A 23,291-nucleotide genomic window follows, 5' to 3' on the forward strand; every position below is an offset into this window, starting at 1 on the left:
TGGAAAAAGAAATTGAGAATATAAAGGAAATACAGTCAAAACAAAAGCTGTAGTGGTGCAAATAAAAAATATAATAATACAAAAGTTAAACTGAGAAAAAACTACCGGATACTCAAAGACCGCACTTCTGGACCCTACGTCGCATTTCTTAGTTAAAATTGAGTTTCTGACTCTGCAAACATACAGTACTAAATTACTAATTTGCTTCTTTACTAAGCAGTGATCCATATTTAATGATGAAAGTCTGAGGTCTGTGTTACCACCAAAGTCAAATCAGTTATACTGTTTCCAAACACCATTCTATCTATAAACCAATTTTCACAGAACTCTGTTTAGGAGGCACCCTGCTGAGTGAAACTTAAAATCTGGAAAGAAAATCTGTTAAATGTTCTGAGCTTGTTGAGTGGAAAATCTCTGAGAAACAAGGGAGTGGGATGTGGGGCGTATGGGAGTGCACACACACAAAAGAAGACACACACTTTGTCTTCACCAAGTGCCAGTTAATATTTTTGATGTCCAGAGTGGTATATCTCTGAATTTGTTTCCATCTCTCTCATTCTGAAGCATCAGCTTTATCCAATGGGCTTCAAACAGACCAGAAAATGAGCTGCTCTAAGCCTTTGGTGTGAGAGACCCGGGTTCGAATCGCACTGTGACCCATCCACCAGCAAGACAGTTAAGCCCTAGTTACTCCAGAGGACAAAATTGTCAGCTAAATGCATAAATGTAAATGGATACAAAGCTGTTACATTAACCTCTGTACAGTACAGATAGTGTGTACATATCCACATTCACTCCCACATGCACATATTCACACACACAAACACACCCACCCACACCCACACAATAGTATTGAAGTCTTCTCTCTTTCTGCCTCACAGCTTCCAAACACTCAACACACACACAGTCTCTCCCAAACACACAAATACACACAAATGGATGAGCTGGTGCAAACACACGCGCACACACGTACATGCTCACAGTCCTATCCTGCCTTATTTTTAGCTGTTCTCATCCCCAGCCCTGACCTACATCACAGCATGAATAAAGCAGTAGGGGGATGAAGAAAGTGAGCTCAGAGGGGGGAGGAAGGTGGGAGGAGGCAGTCTGGGGTTTAGCAGCAGCAGGAGAAGGAGGTAGGGAGAGACAGACACACACCAGCAAATGCAAAAAAAAAAAATTCCCCCCTGTGTGAAATGACAGTTCCAGTTCTGTCAGCAGACCTCACCTGCAACAACACTCCCAAGAGGAGGCTGCAGAGGGCAAACACACACATTCACATATACATTCAGACACAAACCTCTGAACGGCAGATCAGAAAGCCTCATTGTGCATCAGACTTGACAGTAGATGCTTTTCCCACTTTAAAAGACCGCTGACAAAAAGGGTGAGCTCCCCACTTCGAATTTGGTGATATTTTTTAACCTTTGCCCTATTTTTCGGTCCAGTCTGAGCCTGGCAAAGGAAGCACTTTTTGTCATTTCGACGGGGATAATTGCCCCGAAGGAATACGTTTCAGCCACTGCAGCTGGTTTGCGGCTACCAAAATATGTAAAAATAGGTCTCAGGTTTAAAAATACCAAAATGACCCTTTAGGTTAATCAAATGAGCAGCTTTCAGGGTGGAGTAGTGCTTCAGGACAAGATGAAAATTGGATTCAGATACTGTTTTGCAGCCTCAAAGCACTTGAATAAGTTCCATGTTTTTGATGTAGCAGATCAATGCTTTTAATGCTGAATGACAGTAAGGTTTTGTACGCCTGAATATACAATCCGTTTCTCTTTGATTTTGCAATTCAACACTCCTACTGTACACTCTCCAAGGATGAAATTTGCAGAGAAAAAACCTCTGGGTGTTGCATGTAAGTCAATTACATACTTCATACAAATTCATTCTATTGTAAGGGGAAAGTGTGAACTGAAAACCTCAAAGCTGGAATGTATTTATCCAAGGAGAGGATATGGAAATACTCTCCTTACTCTCTCCTTCCCTTAAGTGTAGCGTATAGACTCCCTTAAGTGGTGGAAAGGCCTGTTAGCCTCAGGAAACTAGTTCTCAGCTGCTCACATCCACATAAATACTCTGTACTGTACACACACATACACACACACACACACACACACACAAGTGTAGGCTCTTCTGCATAACACCTCCCTTGTGTGTTTCCGATCCCATTTCATCAGCAGTCATCCATCTCATACAATGTCTTTCAAGCTACATTAGGAAGAGAGAATCTGTGTATGAAGAGAGTCTGTAATGTGTCCTATTAGCTGAACATTATGGATCTCTGGAAAGATGCTGCTCTCCCTGCTGTCCTTTGTCCTCTTCTGTTTGTATGTCCTTATCTCATCAACTTATTCCTTTCTTTTCCTTTCCTGTCCTCTCCCTATTCTCTTTAACATATTTCCTTTATTTCCTTTCCTTCTGGTCCTCTTGTTTCCTCTCAACCTCTGACTTATCTACTTTCTATATAACATTTATCCCCCCCTTTCTTTCTTTCTTTCCTGTCCTCTCTTGCCTGGTATATTTAATTTATACAGTGGGTACGGAAAGTATTCAGACCCCTTTAAATTTTTCACTCTTTGTTTCATTGCAGCCATTTTCCAAAAATCAAAAAAGTTCATTTTATTTCTCAGTAATGTACACTCAGCACCCCATCTTGACAGAAAAAAACAGAAATGTAGAAATTTTTGCAAATTTATTAAAAAAGAAAAACTGAAATATCACATGGTCATAAGTATTCAGACCCTTTGCCGTGACACTCATATTTAACTCAGGTGCTGTCTATTTCTTCTGATCATCCTTGAGATGGTTCTACACCTTCATTTGAGTCCAGCTGTGTTTGATTATACTGATTGGACTTGATTAGGAAAGCCACACACCTGTCTATATAAGACCTTACAGCTCACAGTGCATGTCAGAGCAAATGAGAATCATGAGGTCAAAGGAACTGCCTGAAGAGCTCAGAGACAGAATTGTGGCAAGGCACAGATCTGGCCAAGGTTACAAAAAAATTTCTGCTGCACTTAAGGTTCCTAAGAGCACAGTGGCCTCCATAATCCTCAAATGGAAGACGTTTGGGACGACCAGAACCCTTCCTAGAGCTGGCCGTCCGGCCAAACTGAGCTATCGGGGGAGAAGAGCCTTGGTGAGAGAGGTAAAGAAGAACCCAAAGGTCACTGTGGCTGAGCTCCAGAGATGCAGTCGGGAGATGGGAGAAAGTTGTAGTAAGTCAACCATCACTGCAGCAATCCACCAGTCGGGGCTTTATGGCAGAGTGGCCCGACGGGAGCCTCTCCTCAGTGCAAGACACATGAAAGCCCGCATGGAGTTTGCTAAAAAACACCTGAAGGACTCCAAGATGGTGATAAATAAGATCCTCTGGTCTGATGAGACCAAGATAGAACTTTTTGGCCTTAATTCTAAGCGGTATGTGTAGAGAAAACCAGGCACTGCTCATCACCTGTCCAATACAGTCTCAACAGTGAAGCATGGTGGTGGCAGCATCATGCTGTGGGGTGTTTTTCAGCTGCAGGGACAGGACGACTGGTTGCAATCGAGGGAAAGATGAATGCGGCCAAGTACAGGGATATCCTGGACGAAAACCTTTTCCAGAGTGCTCTGGACCTCAGACTGGGCCGACGGTTTACCTTCCAACAAGACAATGACCCTAAGCACACCGCTAAAATAACGAAGGAGTGGCTTCACAACAACTCCGTGGCTGTTCTTGAATGGCCCAGCCAGAGCCCTGACTTAAACCCAATTGAGCATCTCTGGAGAGACCTGAAAATGGCTGTCCACCAACGTTTACCATCCAACCTGACAGAACTGGAGAGGATCTGCAAGGAGGAATGGCAGAGGATACCCAAATCCAGATGTGAAAAACTTGTTGCATCTTTCCCAAAACGACTCATGGCTGTATTAGATCAAAAGGGTGCTTCTACTAAATACTGAGCAAAGGGTCTGAATACTTATGACCATGTGATATTTCAGTTTTTCTTTTTTAATAAATTTGCAAAAATTTCTACATTTCTGTTTTTTTCTGTCAAGATGGGGTGCTGAGTGTACATTACTGAGAAATAAAATGAACTTTTTTGATTTTTGGAAAATGGCTGCAATGAAACAAAGAGTGAAAAATTTAAAGGGGTCTGAATACTTTCTGTACCCACTGTATATTCAATTTCAGTTGGGGAAAAAACAAACTTCTTTGAAGAACGTGCCTTGTTGGTCAGGGTAATTGTTCAGTGAAGGCAATTATTTATGTTATTAAGCAACAAGTTGACTGTTTATTGAGCTTCAACTACCTGCTTCATCAGTTGCACGAGGAATCACTCTGTATGTACTCTGTTTGTCCTCAGATATTGATGAGTGTGCGACCCAGATGCATTACTGTCAGTCCAACACGGTGTGTGTCAACCTGCCCGGCAGCCATCGCTGTGACTGTCTACCAGGCTTCATCAGAGTGGATGAATACTCCTGCACTGGTACGTCTGCATGCCTGCAAACACAATGCTGACTCATCAGATCTTATTACATAATGGCATAACTGTAAAATACACACACAGACACCAGTCCATAAAAAGATCATAGACGACCCCCCCCCCCCCCCCCCCCCCCCCCGTCACAACTCTGAACTGGGAGAACTTTGTGACTGGAAGAAAAAGTTAACACAAAACTCTTGTTTCTGCATAATATGTAAAAATGTTAATCTGCTGAACTGAAGAAGGAGGTTTTAGTTTGATATATGATGGTTCGGTAGCCTGTTGGGAAGTTTTCTAGTGGCTAGTTAGCTGGACGTAATTCTTGGTCCATAGGGTAAATATGATTACAGGTTGTCATACTGTAGGCCCTCACCATTCATTCCCATGTTGTTCTGCCACGTTACATGGACTCCAGGAGTGGTTAAGAGTAAAATATCTACAAAATATTGAATTTGGTACAAATATGCATGATCACCAGGGCATGAAACCAAGGAATTCCATAATTCCCTGACTTTTCATTTAACACCACCAGCAGACTGATATTTTTGGTGGAGTAAAATGTTTCAACGACTATTGAATGAATTTCAGTAAAATTTGTTGCAGATGTTCATGCTCCCCAGAGGATCAGTTTGATCCCCTGACTTTTTACCTAATGCCATCGTCATGTTTAAATTTAAATCTATCCAGTGATTTGGTTTATGACCAAATACCCTATATGCTAAACTAAAACGTGGAGATCGTAAACCTAATACCTGATGAAGATTAGCATGAAAACACTGGCTGAATTCAAATGTTCGAGGTTCACCGCACTTGCAGCCTCGTGGACATAACAGGCACGTTCCTGGGGAGTCCAAAAGTGCTGAGGGCTGTCCAAATCCACAATTCATCAAGGCCACAAGGGGCCTCTAGCAGCCTTTTTTCACGGACTTCAAGATAGTCTTTTTGAGGTGCAGACTTCACCAGACTAGACTCAGAAAATTTCATTCAATTCTTAGTGATAGATATGATGATGAAAAAGAATAATAATATTATGGTTGTGTACTATGTAGGCATGGCATAAAGAGGAAAGAAAGTGGGTGTTTTATCACTATGAAATTTGTTTTGTACATGTACAAAGGTACCAAATGTGCATTACCCCTGTCTTTTTTACTTTTACTCCTAAATAAAATTGGTTGCAGACAGTTTTCCCACTGGCCCATGCCAGCCAACAGTGAAAAATGATAGCTTCCAACAACTGCTGGCCCTATGGCTCCGACTGTGACGCTGTATCTTTTGTTATCTGAAATTAAGGCATGCGGAGAAATGAATGCAAAATGAATGATGAATACCTCAGCATCTGTCTCTTCAAAGGAACAGATGATTGCAGGCTTTCAGTTTTTTAATGGCTCATCTACAGTAAATTTTCTGATTGAAAATATCCTCTGCTCTCGACATCCCTGAACTTCTCACAGATGTCAAGGAAAAGAAGGGAAACAAGTTCACCGACATATTTGTCAGCTTTTAACAACACAATGCATATGTTCTCTCTATGTTTATCTGTATGGAGAAAGCTATTCCTTAACATATAGTACTGTGACACCTGTTCTGGCATAGTTGTTTTACAATGTTTTTCCACTGAAGGTGTTTAGAGCAACATGTTTTCTTGAGAGTGAATGGGATGTGCTTGGTTGCTGCTCAGTGTTTCTCCGGAGAAGTGTTCTTTAATTAGCTCAGAGTTGGCAGCCATGCAGGGACAGGGATCCATAGACAATCAATCTATTTTGCAGCTTGTAAACTGTCCTGGCTGCTGACTGGGAGCCCCAGGAGCGCACTCTACATCTGCTGGGAGAGATAAATCCTGCCTCTGTCTCCTTTTCCCTCTCCTGCTTCTCCTTCAGCTTCTTCTCGAGGGTTTCCGATCCTCTGCATGAATGTAAAACAGAGTAAATGTTCACGGCGCAGTGAGGCGACTGCTCATATTTCACAACACTAACACGATTGCACATTTGCTTCTGTAATTGGTGCGTTGTGCTGAAATCTGTATTGTTATTCTTCCTTGTGTCTGGATTTGGAAGGGGTTTTGGTAATGATATTGTTGTCACTGCATTAAACAGGACACACAGACACACAGTGAAAAGTAGTTTCTGGTGTCTCTGGTTTCTTGTTCCATTAAACGATTAGTAAGGAGAAAGCAAACTCAGGAAGTCCAGAAAGCTGTGGAGCTTTTATCAATAATCATAATACCAGGTATGTGTAGCACTTCTGAGTGCTAACCACACCCCCTGTTAATTAGTAATACAATAGATCTGATGGTGATGCCAATAGACAGCTCAACAAAGAAACAGTTTTTACACATCACGGAAGAGGTGTGATTTCTAAATCTAAACTGTTTTAATGACTAAACTTCGTTTTGAAGTTTCTTTTATTAGATTCAATTACATTAGACTTTATTGTCCCCAGGGGGAAATTCTTTTTTCACAGAACTGTAAATCACCAATTAACATTCAACATTATTCTACGTACATATCATTTCCCAAAAATGTACACCACAAACGGCATACAAGAACAACTACAGACAGGACAGGTGAGAGCAAAACCCATAGTGTCCTTATCTAGGCTCCTTGTTTAGGGCTGCTAAGGCTGCGGAAACCAGGCGTTTGCCAAAGTGAGCCTTTTGTACCTCAGGGACCTGTACCTGCGCCCAGAGTAACAGAAAGCATGTTAAGAAACAGGTGGATCAATAGAGCAGGATTGAACAATACTCTGGTACAACAGTAGAAGAAGTTGCAGGGCGACATATAGGCTACGTTCAGAAGTGACCCAAATCTGACATTTTGCTCATATGACTCAGATCAGATTTTTTTATAACAGTGTGAACAGTCCAAGTCACATGGAATCTGATCTTTTCCAGTTCGGATTTAGGCCACTTTCATATGTGGTCCAAATGCGATACAGATCAGATCTTAAATGCGACCTGAGTCTGGACACTCAGATTAGAACTGATGTGACTTTGACGTCACTCTAAAGCAGCCGTTCCGCTGCTAGACGGAGCCGTGATGAACGAAAAAGCTCCACAAAGGCCATTATCATACATGTCGCTCTCTTCCTCCTCTACCTTGCTATCATCTGCTACAGTTACGTGCATGCTACTTATCCGAGCGGATGCTGTAAATACAGAAAGAGAGTGCGAGAGGGAGTTGTTGGGCAGATGCATTGTACAGCACCAGAAACAGTAATAAAGGTCATGGAAAGGGCAGAAAGTTGTGAACATTTGTCATAATTCGGGAGAGATGTAATCCCGGGAGTAAACCTAGAGAGGCTAATGGAATACGGGAGTCTCCCATGAAATTTGGGAGGGTTAGCAAGTAGCTCTGTGGCTTGTTTACTTCTGTACGACAGCGTGCTGCGTGTGACATTTTATTCTTCTGCACATGAGAGTCACTTTCAGGCCGTGGACAGTTCACACTGGAGTCTGATATGGGCCACATTTAAACAATAATGTGAACTGTCAAACCAAGAAAAACGGATCTTGTAAAAATGGGCAATGAGCATTAAGGCCTACAGTCTGAATATAGCCATTGAGTCGTTTGACATAACAGATTGCGGATAGTGTTTCCGGCTCCTTTACTGAATATCCTTTGTATACTGGTCAAAGGTAAGTTTGCCAGTTGTCACTGAGGGAACTGTGTAGATTGTGCAATTGTTCAGAGGAGAGGAGTGCTTAGATGGTGTAGATTCCAAATCATGAGTTGTCTTTGGATGGTATTAAAAGCGGAGTCCACAAAGTGGATCCTGACGGAGGTTCCACCACACAGCTAGGCTGGGTCTTAATCTTGGGTGCTTGGTTAGACGTGGTGGGTGAAGTATTCATATATTTTACTTAAGTAAAGTTAGCAATACCACAATGTAAAAACTACTAAGTAAAAGTATTAAATTTTTTACTTTAGCAAAAGTGCTGAATTATCATAACAAAATGTACTACAGTATCAAATACTGCAACTGCTCATTTTGCAACCTCCTTCTCTTTATTATAATGTATTATTTATGCGTTGACATGTGAAAAGCATTTTGTAGAAGTTGAGGTGGCCCAAATTTGACCTTTTTAAGATAACCCTTGGTAGTTTATTCTGTGACAAATTTGTCACCCAACTCGATCCAGCAGGCTACTGCTTTTAAAAGTTCCTAGGGTAGGTTCAAGGCTAGGAAAGACTGCCTTTTCTTACTGTGCACCATCTACATATATCTCCTTACTGGGGACTCTTCAATTGGAGATGCTGCCGCCTTTTGCAGAGTTTAAATCCTCGGTTACTGATGTTTTTAAAGGACGAATGTAGATGTTTCAAAACGGCTGGTTCCCCTTAGTGTTTATATATAGGTGTCTGAAGATATATAAATGTACTATATTTCAATGTATTGTATTGTTACTGTTATATAGGGGTCTGTGTAACTTGGCATTAATGTATTATATTTGTATCATTTGTATGTTTATGGAAAAACTGCTGTTCTGCTGCCTTCTTTGGCCAGGGCATCCATGAAAAAGAGATTTGATCTCAATGGGTCTTTTTCTCATAAAGGTTAAATAAAATGAAAAAAAAAAACATATCCTCAGGCAGATGTAAGAAAGTCACCTGAATTGTTAAAATCAAGCAGAACTGAGATAAAACACAGGGACTGCAGGAGAATGTGTTTTTTGACAGTCACTGATGGCAGTAATGTTTTTGTTGCTGCCTCTTCGCTTCAGGCCAATGTTTGTGAGTGTACTGTACATGTGGACATCAGACACAGTAGCTGCATCAACCCACAAACTTTCCTTACATCACTGTCAAATTTACCCTCAATATTGCAATCTGAGCAGCTCCTTCCTCAGAGCAATAAAATGTTACCTATTACAGCTTTTGCATGACACATCATGTATCGCCTTTTGCAGTGGACAATCTCAGTCTCATCCCTCTTTGTCTCTCCTGTCTGGCGGAGAAGTCTGTCCTTTCTGCGCCCTGTAAACAATAGGAAGCTGCTGTAATTGTGGTTCCACTTGATTGCCGCTCCATGGAAGCAGGCAAGCAGCTCTGAGGAAATGGGATGGACAGAGGGAGAAAGAGTGCTGGCAGGAACTGTTAAGTTCTATACTTCACCTTCTAAAAATGCCACAGAGCTATCGTGACATCCATGTTTATGCAGCCCAATTAGTCCAATTCATCTATGTTGCTGTTACTATTAAAACGACATTTGATTTGATTCAGCTGATTATGTATACGTATTTAATTTCACTATTTTTTTCAGTAGTAGAACACAACACTGCACTTCACCAGACTGCGCCAGAGACCACGTGTCAAACTATGTGTGTAGTTCTACGATGTCTTTTTCATTTGGACTTTTTTCATGGCTTGATGGGGCCTGGGCAAAGAAATAGCTGCTAGATCCTTGCTCTGCATGCAATGTGTACAGTTTTTGTATGCTGGAATATGAAGTGACTCTGATTTGCTTGTTAGTAATTTGATTAAACGCAGAAGGCATAGTAATTAACAAATCTAAAACTTATCTGAAACTCCAAAGTAATCCGTAAGGTGAGTGCAAAATGCTTCAAAAGTACACAAATCCCTACTGCTAAAACGCACCCAATGTGATCGAACCCTTCTTCTATCAGAAGATGTTTCCTTGTAAAGACCTTCCAGACAGTGAGTTTCAAGGAATGGAAAAGCTTTACTGACTATGTTGAGCTTAAACTCCAGATTGCTGTGCAGTGTAGATGATGCTGGTGTTTACCCTCAGTCTTTATGATGCAGTGCAAGCAGAACTCAAGTGATTTCCCCTGTGGAGGGTCATTATGATCTCTGACTTCATGTGTTGGTGGATAATAGTTATAGTCTGCCACAGGTAATTGTGGAATGGTTGTCCAACCCCCACTGTGTACTAATCTTATGATCTCTGGGTTTTAGAGGAATTTTTTTTTGCATTAAGTAGGTGCTGATAAGACTCACAGTTACAGATTACACGGCAGGAATGAGAGGCTTAAGTTCCTTCCTTTCTGTCTGCTTTGTCTAGTAAATAAAGTCCAACAGAAGGTTCAGCTCAGGTCCAGAGATTAAGTGTAGAAGCCTATAGCCATTTTAAAATGATTTCCTCGTGTATGAGAAGCTGTAGCTTTGCACACTGTATGACTGGGTAAATACATTGAAAAACTTTAATAGATTAAAGAGCTCATTGAATGATTGAAAAGAGGCAGCTTTTATATTCCTGTCAGTAGTGTCAAGACACTGCAGTGCAAAAACTGTTGTTAGTCAATAACAAATAAAATATAAATTTTATGTATTGATCATCCTTATTTTTTTACTATTGCTATTTATAATAAGGTAAAGCAAAATTTAACTAATTGTCAGTGAGATATTGTCATAAAATAATATTTTACTCACCACCTGATGTAGAGATTTGGGAAATGTGAACTCTTGCAGGAAGTTGATTGAGGCAAAGAGGGCAAGCTCTTAAAAACTCTTAAAAAGTCCAGGCATCCAAATACTTATTAATGTCATCCTATATTTACAACTGTCATAACTGCTAGTAAAGGTAATTGTTCAACTGTAAAATACACTTTTTAATGTGTTTGTGTAAAAAAAAAAAAAAAACCAACAAGTCCCCCAACCTAAAAGACAAGATAATTATTTTAACCAACCTCCAAATGCGACTCATATGAGCATATCCTTCAATACAGCCTCTACCGGTGGCTTTTGTCCATGCCTTTGCCCATGTCCAAAACGGCATTTTTGAACTCCGTTTCCCGACCGGACCTACTTTTTGGAAATCACATGACTTATGTCATATGACATTAGCACATGAAGACCGCAGTGACACAAAGGAGGTTAACCCCAGCTTCCAGCAGATCGGCCTCATCTCTTGGGTTTGCCTAAAACTAAATCACACTCCTGTGAAGGTTAGGGTAAGGGTTAGGCACTACGGGGAGTCAACACTTAAGACTAACATAGTAAGCTAAAGCCGCAAAGCTAACGTAGCTAATGCTACTTAACTTTATTATATTATATTATAAACAAATCAGTCTTGTTTCACACAGGACCGAACACTGGTCTCCCAGGTAAAAGGCGATAGAGTTGCTAACCTTCCACCCAACCCTCCACACCACGAGTAAAACTATTTACAATACGGAGCCGTCTTTGTCATGTGTTTGTGTTTAATGGCCACTAGAGGTTGCTGCCACAATATACATAAACATGAGTCGTAATTTTGTGTGAGTAATACGACCTATATGGTCATTTTTCTGTGGAGGACAGGCTCATAAAAAAGGAAAAATGACTAATACATTCTTGTATTTTGATCTTTAAAATATCAATATAAAATCAATATTGATATAAAAATCAATCAAGCTCTAATCAATAGCATTAGTATGTCTACCTCTGACTTCTTTATTGTTCCTTTATCTGACCTAAACACACGGTGGTATTTTAACTGTATCGATTGAATTAAGCAGATTTAAGTGTTTGCCTAAAGTCCACTAATCCTTTATTCCGAGCTTTTGATCCTCTAATGTATATTTCTCATCTACCCTCATCTGCACTCTACTGATCAATTCTTGACTTTTTTACTTATCAGCCTTCTGTTCATAGACCGTATGTTCAGGCTTTGGTGTATGACTGACCGAAAGAAGCTGCCATTAATTTCATGCATCAGTTGCTACATACAGTATATTCTCCAAACATCTAGCATTGGGAAAGGCTGCATCCCCCTTAGACACATTATATGTTTAATGAAAATTTGATCAAATCCAATTCCAATTATACATGTAATGAATGTGGAGCTGAGGTGTGACAAGTCTGGAAACCTTGGCAACCCTCCCTGTATACATTAACACTTCGAAAATGGAGGTCACGCTGTCAGGCTGGCTTGGCACCAGCCAATTTAATAAGCCCATCAAACACAGTTTGGGAAGGAGGCTGATAAGTTTTCCTTAGTCCTCACTTTCATCCATTTGGAATTAGTTGGTGTTTATATTTAGCTTCCCCAATACAGTTTGATGTAAGGAGCGTTTCCTCCTGCTTATTAGCTGACTGTACAACCATCCAGAGTGATGTCTGTCGTCATGTTACGCTGCTTTTTCTGTAAGCTATTAGACAATAGCTTTGTCTTTGATGCATTGCCTTCCTTTTCTCCTGGCTGAATCCACACGTAGACATTTGGAATAATAATGCCCTGTGGCTATGGGATTAATGTTTACTGATAGAGCACATTAATGGAACATGCTTTCATTAATGTGAATTGCAGCCTTAGCATCTTTATTGCCTTGAGCTGTATATTTCATTGGGCAGTAAATGAACTGCATTATCTTGCAGGCTCCTTGCTGCAGCTACACACACAGAGGATATGAACTGTGGGGTCAGGACACCATAAAGTAAACCAAACACTGCTAAACACCAATAAAGTAGCGGCTGTAAGTCATGATGTTCATATTTGCAGCATAATGAGAAGCACTTGTTTTTAAAGTACCAGGACTTCAGTGTTTCATGTTAATAATAACATGTGACTTTAACACACACACACACACTACCTCAGCAGCCATGTAGGTGTCAACGATTCCCCGCCCCATTTTATTGTAAAATGAGCTTATTAACATAGTTTAAAGTAATAAGACATTGTAAAGTCTGTAATACCACTGCATGTTCAGATGTTAGCGCAAGAAGCTCCAGTCCTCATAAACAAGGCTCCATCACTTGTGAATGTGTGTGTGTGTGTTCTGATGCGTGGGTGAATCAGAGGCATATTATACAGTAAAGCACTTTGGTATAAAAGTGCTGTATGTAGATGATTATAAAATCAAAATAGGAATCATTATAGGAAAAAGCTAAGGTGGAAATGTACTGTTATAAAATATGATGTTATGTTAGCTTGTTTTTTTGGCCAGTATCAGAAGGACCACTTATCAGCTTTTCAAGTGTTTTCAGCGACAAAGCTCCAAGAACCCATTGTACCCATTTTAGTTCTATCTGCATCGTATAAGGACAGATAAAGAAGCAGAAGCAAATTTATAAAGGTATCCAATTTTACACTGCCTATTAAGCCCCATTTTGTTTTAATCAAATTGTAATAATACAATGTTCTTATTTCTGAGCACACACATGGCTTGCATACAGAAGTACTAAGAAGCAGCTGTGTAAAGTGGAAGTCATTGACCGGCGGTCAAAATAAAACAGCCTCTTGAACTCCAGGTGGATTACTGCAGGAAAATCTAAAATGTTCTCAGTCTAATTTTATGGAAATCCATGTCCTTCAGGCTAAATGCTATGACAAGCAATCAATATTTTTTCCCTTGTCACAGGACAGATCTCTGCTGAGTTCACATCACATCAAGGTGAGCAACAAGGCCGAGGCAGAAAGTGAGCATGACGACTTTGTGTTGGTAAAAAAAAAAAAAGACAGAAAAAACCTTTGAAAAATCCTGCGGTGCTCTGTTCTTTTTTTTTTATGGGCTTGTCACTGGTCATTAAATTTTACATTACTGAATGTTCTACTTGACATTATTGAATGAGACGACGATAGGAGCTTAAGAGATGAGGACATGTTTTAGAAATTTATTAAGCAAAGGAAAAGTGAATCATGAGGTGTTGGTTTTACTCATAGATCTCCTAATACATAAGTTTTAAGTGTTGAAAAAGGACCAGAAAGATAGGTGAAATCTTGGCAGATGTCAGACATTCAAATGAACAACACTTCAGTTTAGTGTGACATGAAAAACATTATGTAAATTGACATTTCCAATCTACTTTGAGTAAAAAAACTGCCAGGATGAGAGATGGTTAGAGTTGAGAAAGAGCTTTTTATGGCACAGGACTTATGCCTCTCAGTCAGGTGACATTAGTTAGTTGGTGCACATAAACAGGAATTGTGAATTTATGCAGTTTCAGAGACTAAGGCCTTGTTCAGACTGCCAGCCCAGATTAGTTTTTTAGCAGATCCAGACTGATCTGAAGTCTGGATATCAAAAAACCACATGAATTTCAATTTTTGCAAATCGGATCTGAGCGTCATTTGGAGGTGGTTTGAAATGCGACTTATATCAGATCGGAAGATGCGTCTCAGTCCAGGTGGGGATTTCATAGTGTCTTTTGTGTCACACTCAACACCACACATAACAACGTCAAATCCAGACGGAAGTGCATCAGAGCAGTTGAGCAGAATCCATCCGTCGCTAAGTTCATCTGGTGGGACGGAAGAGTTCTGCACCATGACTTGACAACGAGATTGTTTGGAGGGAGATGATGGATCTCCATTTCTTGCTTCCGCATGGAAAGCCGCCCCATCAGCATACATAGTGACTGACGCCTGCGTCGTTACCACAGCAACCCATGCAGATAGTTTGGTGATGTCTGGACACACAAATCCGATCTGATCACTTGCAAATAAACTTGTGGACAGTCTGTCTTAAAGATCTGATTTGAGAAACTAATCTGCTTTGCCTGCAGTCTGAACAAAGTCTTGAGAACATACTAATGTCACACTACCAACATTTTCGACATCTATAGTTTGGTTCTTCTCTCTGGTAAAGTAATGGCTTACAGGTCTCTTAATGGGAAGAGCTATGTTGACAAGATAAGTTTGGACATTATTCCATTATGGGTCTTATTATCTTTGTTCTCTAAAACGTTCTCTAATGTCATTTGTGGCATTTTGTTTATTTATCGATTAACCTATTCAACCTTGCGCATGCTTTTACTGATAACTATCTGTGGTTCGAATCCTACCTCTCGGGGCGTTCCTACAATGTTTTGTGGCAAGGACAGTTGTCCTCCTCCCACTGCCTCTCCACAGGGGTGCCCCAAGGCTCAGTGCTAGGGTCCTTTCTCTTCTAAATTTACACCACCTCACTGGGGCCGATCATTCGCTCGCACGGCTTCTCTTACCACTGCTACGCAGACGATACGCAACTCTACCTATCCTTCCCGCCAGGCGATCCCACCGTCTCAGCACGGATCACAGACTGTCTCTCGGACATAGCTGCATGGATGAAGGCTTGCCACCTTCAGCTAAACCTCTCTAAGACTGAGCTCTTGGTCATTCCAGTCAAGCCAATCTATCCACCATAACATCAAACTACATATTGGCTCCACAACCATCACTCCAACCAGGGTGGTGAGAAACTTGGGTGTCATGATTGATGACCAGCTGTTCTTTTCAGACCATGTTGCTGCTGTCTCTCGGTGATGCCGCTTTGCTCTATACAACATAAGGAAAATCAGGCCGTACGCCACCCAGCTTCTGGTTCAGGCCGTGGTTATCTCTCACCTCGACTATTGCAATGCCCTCCTAGCAGGTCTTCCAGCTTGTGCGGTGAAACCCTTACAAATGGTTCAGCACGCAGCAGCGCGTCTGGTTTTTGATCAGCCCAAAAGCACTCATCACTCCATTACTTAGTGACCTCTACTGGCTCCCCGTGGCCTCCAGTATCAAATTCAAGTCACTAATGCTTGAATACAGAGTGACTACTGGGTCTGCACCCATCTACCATGGGTCTATCGAAACTCCATAATAGAAACTTACGTTCCTTCTCGGCCCCTACGCTCCTCCAATGAACGCCTCCTGGCTCTGCCATCCCTTCACGCAATCCCAGTCCCGGCTATTCTCATCTGTGACACCACGATGGTGGAACGAGCTACCCCACGCCATCAGAGCAGAGGCGTCCCTCTCTAACTTGCTAACTAAGCTCTTGAAAACTCATCTCTTCCGAGAACACTTCCTCTTATAACACCTCTAACTCCTAAACTCTAACATGCACTTCCTGTGCTCTTCTTCTTCTATCCTCTACAATTATCTTGTATTGATTGCACTTTTTTGTTTTGATTGCACTTTTTGTTAACTCTTACTTCCTTCCCTAGGTATTTACCCAATTGATGGGATATGTACTATGAGCTCTTACTAGTATTTATTGCTGCTCTTTCTAGTATGTATTTTCAGTTGTAGATCTGTATTTGATGTTCTGTTGATGCTTGTATGTTGTTCCTTAAATGTAAGTCGCTTTGGATAAAAGTGTCTACCAAACTAAATGTAAACTATGAATGGGGATTGTTCATTTTTATTGATACCCTTATTGAGACTGCTTAATGATCCGAATCTTTCTCGATACCACTATCAATACTTTATTATTTGGTGACAGTTATTTGGTAAGGCCAGACACAACGAGCATGAGGTAGTCCTGCACGAAATAAGGAAAGTATTGAATGGGCGATAAGATTGTTATATAATGAGATGACATATGACTTGCGATAAATAAAATATATTCAAGTGTGCGTTTTAGCTGCTAATTTAATTTTAAATAGAGCTAAATGTTTCTAGATCAGCAACGTTAATGTTTACAACAGCAAAGTCACTATATAAAGTCTATGTGACGTTCAGAAAGAATCAAGAACTCAGACATCAGTCTGTATCAGTCCTTCCTTCTCCTCTTCTGCTCTTATTCACGGCCTGCAGGTAGCGTTACTTTGTTGAAGGAGGAGCGGCTGGTTTGTCTCAGCCAGCAGCTGATTTTTTAGCAATGTGCCAAATTTTAAGACTGAAGACCAGTCTATGCTTCAGACAGACAGCTTTCTATTAAGCTTGTTTGTAATATTTGGCTAATTGCCATGTTAATGTTAGCTGTGCTTGTATAAAACATACAGTGATGAGAGACTGGACAGAGATGATTAAATTAACCCTTTCTATATGTTTACCCTACAGACAGGTGTATTGATAAAGTATTGTCTTTTTACTCGCAAAGGTTTTATTGCACGTACTTACAGTAACGAGCGTAGCTGTCATCAACTTGAGTAGTTTGGAGCAAACTTAACTGTCATCAGCTGGTTATACATTAACTTCACCGTCTCCACCATGATGCTGCGGCCTCTCTCTCTCTGCTGCCGCTGTGTGTATTTGTGTAGTAGCCAACAGGGAGCAGAAAGAGGCTGCAGCCTGATGATAAACAGTCCCGGGCCCGTTTAATAATCCATTTTGGTGCCATCAATAAAAAACATTAGCTTTCTTATCAATCGCGTTTCAAGTTAAACCAGATTGGACAACTGAGACATAACATTACATTATAGGACCCACTAGTCTCGCTAGCTGTATCGATAAGCTCAGACCTTATTGAATTTCCGGTTTTCAATTCAATTTTATTTATATAGCGCCAAATCACAACAGTTATCTCAAAGGGCTTTTCATAAAAGAGCAGGTCTAGACGGTACTCTTTGATGTTATTTACAGAAACCCAACCGGGTATCGATTCCCATCCCTACTGATAATAGATCATTCTTGAGCCATATTGAAACTTTAAATTTAATCATAGTTAAACATGACACAGCAAATCTAATGCAACTTTATCCTTTTCAAACATGATGCACATTTATGGAGGATAAAAAAATGTATCTTTTTGTTTTTCTTTTGGCATATTAGGCCAAACCTAATCTCCTATTGTGTCTAGCTATAAATGGCCAATAACTGCGTCTTCAATTTTATTGTATACTAGCAACAAATCACTCAGTGGTCCTAAGTATGTTAAGTGAGTGCGGTTCCTCAACAGTAAAAGCAAAACCCCTGCTGTTTCTAATGGTAGGCTTTAGTAATGTCGTTTTTGTTTAAGACCTCTACATCAGCAACAATTACAAGTAAAAGCCCTGCATTCAAAATCCTGCTTAAGTAAAGTAGACGTATTAATATGTAAACAGTATAATACTGTTGTAGCTGGTCGAGGTTAACTACTTTATTTACAGTAATCTAATTGTAAATCTGAGGTGTCTGGGAGAGGAAAGAAGAAAAACTTCTGTTACACTGATCTTTATAAATTCTTTGGACTTTCCAGAAATCTAAACTGTTAATATCTGAAATATAATGTAATATAATAATAATATAATAATTTTTTTTTTGGGGGGGGGGGGGGGCTCAAAAGGGATTTAAATGTAACCATTGAAGAAGTTTGGAGGGGGAAACATTTTGAAGTTGACAAAGTGCCCGACTACTACGCACTACATTCTGCCATTTTAAAGAAGCAGTGTATGGGATTTGGGGCCCTATTTCAACGATCTTAGCTCACGGCGTGAAGCGTGGCGCATTTGAGTTCCGGTTTCTGGGATCCACTATATGCCAGGACCTAAAGTGGGAGCCCAACACGGACACCATCATCAAGAAGGCCCAGTAGAGGATGTACTTCCTGCGTTAGCTCAGGAAGCTCAACCTGCCTAAGGAGCTGCTGATCCACTTTTACACAGCCATTATCCGGTCTGTCCTCTGCACGTCCATCACTGTCTGGTTTGGATCTGCCACCAAAAAGGACAAGCACAGACTACAACGGACAGTCAGGACTGCAGAAAAGATCATCGGTGCCAAACTGCCCTCCAATCAGGACTTATAAATTTCCAGAGTCAGGAAACAGGCAGGAAACATCACTGTAGATCCATCTCACCCCGGACACAACCTGTTCCAGCTCCTCCCCTCTGGTAGGCACTACAGAGCACTGTACGCCAAAACCAACAGACTCAGGAACAGTTTCCACACAAGCATCACTCTGATGAACAGCTGATTTCTGCCTCACTGTGTCAGGAACAATTCCTGTGCAATAACCCAGTAACTCTGCCTCTAATCAGCCACCTGTTTACTTATTAACACCTATTGTTTATTCATCATTCTCTATTTCAGAGCTGTTCATACTGTTAATACTGTCATATTGTATATTCTATATACTGTATACCAAATCCACCTACCTCAAGTAACTGAGTTTTACAGCCATCGTGATTATATACAAAGTCGATGTGAAGAGGCGAGTGGACACATAATTAGCTGTAGGCACTGCAAATGGAGGCAAATAGCTATTTGTGAATAGAAAATGTTTTAATTTGGGCGGAAAATTTGCATTTATCCTGGGGCTTTATGACCCCACTTCACCTACAGAAAGAAAAGGCAAAAGGAGAGAAACTAGAGAAAACTTGAAAAGCTAGAATTCCTGAAGATTTTTTACTGTCAGCGCTTGTTCAAATAAAGTAAATAAAACAAGCCAAATAATAACTTTGTGTTCAAACTGAAGCATGTTTTGTTTTGAAAGTGTACATTTCTGCACTGTTGTGGTCTTAAAAGGTCAAACAGTGAAGACCAAAATATTATAACGCAACAGTAAATGAATGAAGGAGGAACAGATTTTGGACACAGATCTAGTTCTGAGCTGCTGTCATTGGCGAGAAACATTGTTTGTTTTTGAAATAGAAAACAACGTCAGTCATCCCTCTGATCCTCTATAACCCTGCGTTTTCTGCTGCGTTGACAGTGCAGAAGCCATACTGAGTTTGACGTCCACTGTCCATAGTCCTAATGATCAGTCATTACGCCTCATTAGCCCAGAGCTTTGGGGGGTCACCTCAACATGTCCAGGCTTGACACTGCATCACTTAATAATCATCGCTAATTAGACCAAACCTGACAGAGACAGGCAACGCGCTCAGACGAGGTTGTCATCTCCAGGAGAATCACTGTGCTTACTGTAAATGTAATAACTTTCTAGAGACACAATCATTCATCACTGCGTTAGGTTATTGTATTATAGGGAGAAAAAAAAAATCCCCCCTTGGATACTCTAACTGGTAGATCTTATCAATCTCTGATGGTTTATACATTCCTTTAATTAGTCTGTGAGAGCTGTAATTTATTTTTCAGTCCACCCACCGATCGACAGCTACCACAGCAAATTTTTTATGCCAGTGTAGAGGTGCATTAAAATGCATTTTCTTCATTAACCACCGGGTGTTGGCCAGGACATTTTTCTATAGAAACACAAATGTGAAGTGTTTTTTTGAAATGAACATTTAATCAAATGACTCACAATGTTAAACAGACCTTCGCACAATTCAGGTAATAACTGCCTTCTAATAATAATAGACGTTCCGAAGTGCCTTTGGTGTAGCAGCTTCTATGCCTTGAGTTGTTGGAACAAGTTAAAAGTATTAATGTCTTAAAATCTAGTCTTTAAACGTACCTTTTTCACCTGACATTTTATAGATATTAGGCATATATATATGTATGCAGGTATATTGCTTTTTTCAGATCATCATCTTTACATTTGAACTTTGTGTAAAAATTTGTCTTCTGTTGGTTTAGTGCCAATCTCTCTATTATCTTATGAGTCTCATTTGTCAGTAACCTAAAAAACACTTCAACATTCACTGACCTGTATGAAAGTTGCTACACAAGAATGATTTATAAAGTTATGGCTAGCTCAAAAACACTGCACTGTTTCACAATTAGCTGAGAACAGGTAACTGATGCTAAGCAAAGGTCCATAAACAAATATTTCCTACAACTGTAAGTGTATCTGCACTGGAAATATATTAATGTGACATTAAACTTTTTCCTTTTAGACAATAAAAAGCAAAATACACCAAAATAACAAAGTAGACGGATATTTAAGGCACAGTAACAATATACCGTAGCTACTTTTTAAAGGGTCCTATTTTAATTGTACAAGCACAAGGACAGGTTATATGGTGGATCCTGGGTGCACAGACTGAGTGAGCATCTCCAAGCGCACTTGCCATTTTGGTTCATGCATGTGCAGCAGCACAAAGTGCAAAGGGGATGAAGCTGAATATAGATTAGAGGGTCCATCCATCCATCCATCGTCAACCGCTTATCCTGCGTACAGGGTCGCGGGTAGATTAGAGGGTGTTGTGATTAATAAATATAAGATGCTTAATTATCTACATTTGACCCATGAAGAAATAAAACTGCTCTGCTTCTTGCCAGTCGCATCCGGCCTAATAGGTCTGAAACTTCTGCCCCAATCACAGTGACCCATGACGACAACAAGTCATCTGCATTGTGCGTTGTTCCACTCTGCATGATGAATGATGATTTTAGCAGTTACTTAGTACAATGGAGATAGAAATTAATTAAAAAATAGATAATATGATCATATCAATCTCATGCGGTTTCAGTCATAATTCAGTTCATATTGTAAATACTTAAATCATATTTTCAAATGTGACACAGCAGTGTATGCTTCATAATGCATTTGAAGAATAATTTTTTCCTTTCTTTGACTGGGCTATGATGCACAAACAATGGTCTTTTCCTAAATCTTACCACTTAGTTTAATGCCTAAACCTAACCAAACTCTGAGCATTGATAATGTTAACCACATGTTTATTATTGTTACCATGACGACGAAGGTCACCTATGACAAAATGTTTCGCAGCAAGCTTTATTTTTAAAGTCTAACCGGATGTTGCATATTTGTTATTGCTAACTTGACTGCGGATCCCTGCATGTGCAAAACTGACCATAGAGGGGTACATACATTGTGTCTTAGTTTGAAGCATAGGGCCAACGACCAAGCGGCCATATTTGACGAGTTGGGAATGTGTTGAAATAACATTTAACTTTGCATTGAACCTATTTATGCCTCTTTTCCCACCTGTGCACTTTGTACTAGGTACCAAAAGACCAAAGGAAACTATTACCAATACAACAATTTCAAGGTTAGGAAAATACTGCTTGCAGTGGTCATTTTGCTGCCACCAATATAGGGCTTCTGTGTTTTAGGAGGGATTTATTGCTTATTCGCCTTCATAGTTTTTTACTTAGTCATTATCCATCAATTCAGCCAATGCATCTGTCTGTTTGTACTTTGAACTCTATAATTTCAAATTGGCCAGTGGACATTAAACTGCATTAATTAGCAACTGTGGGCATCAGTGTTTTGATTGTTTTGCTCTACCCTCCATCAGCATACAGCCATTAGCACAGAAATGTAATAATGTAACTCCTCCTCTATTACTCTACCATATCCCTTTTCATATCCCTTCACATAAACTCTTACACATCGAACCAGCACTGTTCACCTCCACTTTATAGTTCAACGTGGGGAGGAAATCCTTGGGATGTGAAAAGCTAAATAATTTATCCTAGTTGCTTCGGGGCTTCATGAGTACCACTCATTAATTAAGGAGAATGTATTAGTCATGACTCCCCCCAAAGCTTTTGCATATTAATGAGAAGTGTGTTTTAGTTAGTGTGTACCTTTTGAGTGGAAGCAGCCTCAAGCCAGGTCCTGACTGGCTCTTAAAGACACAGTTCATGGTTTGATTTAAAAAAAAAAAAAAAAAAAAAAAAAAAGCATAGTTCAGCCGTGCATCTCTGTTGTAAATACCCATTGCAGCATCATCAAAGGTTGCTTTTCAATGTATTGTTCATTATCATCTAAAATCATGTTAGATTTTATTTGAAGATGCATTCACTGCAGCTAAATCAGTTGTACAAACCCAGAAATAAGATTCAGTCAATAAACACATTGCCAAAAATCAATGAATTCTATATTTATAAGCTGCAGACAGATCCATAATGTGGTTATAATTATGATCTTTATAGAAATGTATGCATCAGATTTCCCTTTTTCTCTAATAGCGCACTGGCACTTAAAGGTACCATAAGAATGTGAAGCAATTTACATGTATCAATTGCTTTGTATTGCCAATGTGTGCGGATTATAACATAACTTCCCTGATTTTCACAGTTGTCTATAACAGCCTGTGCACTGATTTCTATGTAAAGGACTCAGGGCGTTTATTCCGGGACAATTTAAAGGTTGAAACCTTTATGCTTGCTCCCGAGTGCCTTCTCTTCTGCTCCCCTACAGCACTTAATCCAATCCCTGCACTTTCTTTTCCCACATTCATGAGGGTAATTCTGCCAATTTAACTACAACTTCCAAGTTAGTTTCAAGCCCTAAATTTCCTCAGTCACAATCGTCTTTTCTAAATGTTAACATGTTTCCCCCCATCCTAAATGATAGCAAATCTAATCTAAAACCATTACTGGCTA

At 40.1% G+C, this 23,291-nt stretch overlaps 1 protein-coding gene across 3 annotated transcripts in view; it reads left to right on the forward strand.

Annotated features, from left to right (window-relative positions):
• LOC119890330 (protein kinase C-binding protein NELL1-like) overlaps nucleotides 1–23,291 on the forward strand; it is a 284,276-nt gene that overhangs the window by 200,436 nt on the left and 60,549 nt on the right. For all 3 annotated transcript variants that reach the window (XM_038701547.1, XM_038701548.1, XM_038701546.1), the window contains exon 13: nucleotides 4,359–4,484. In XM_038701547.1, the coding sequence (XP_038557475.1) occupies nucleotides 4,359–4,484 (126 nt within the window). The remainder of the gene's footprint in view (nucleotides 1–4,358; nucleotides 4,485–23,291) is intronic.

The sequence above is a fragment of the Micropterus salmoides genome, unplaced genomic scaffold (assembly GCF_014851395.1).
Source record: "Micropterus salmoides isolate LMB-PRFRI ecotype aquatic unplaced genomic scaffold, ASM1485139v1 Ms_hic_scaffold_6, whole genome shotgun sequence".
NCBI classification, from domain to species: Eukaryota; Metazoa; Chordata; class Actinopteri; order Centrarchiformes; family Centrarchidae; genus Micropterus; species Micropterus salmoides.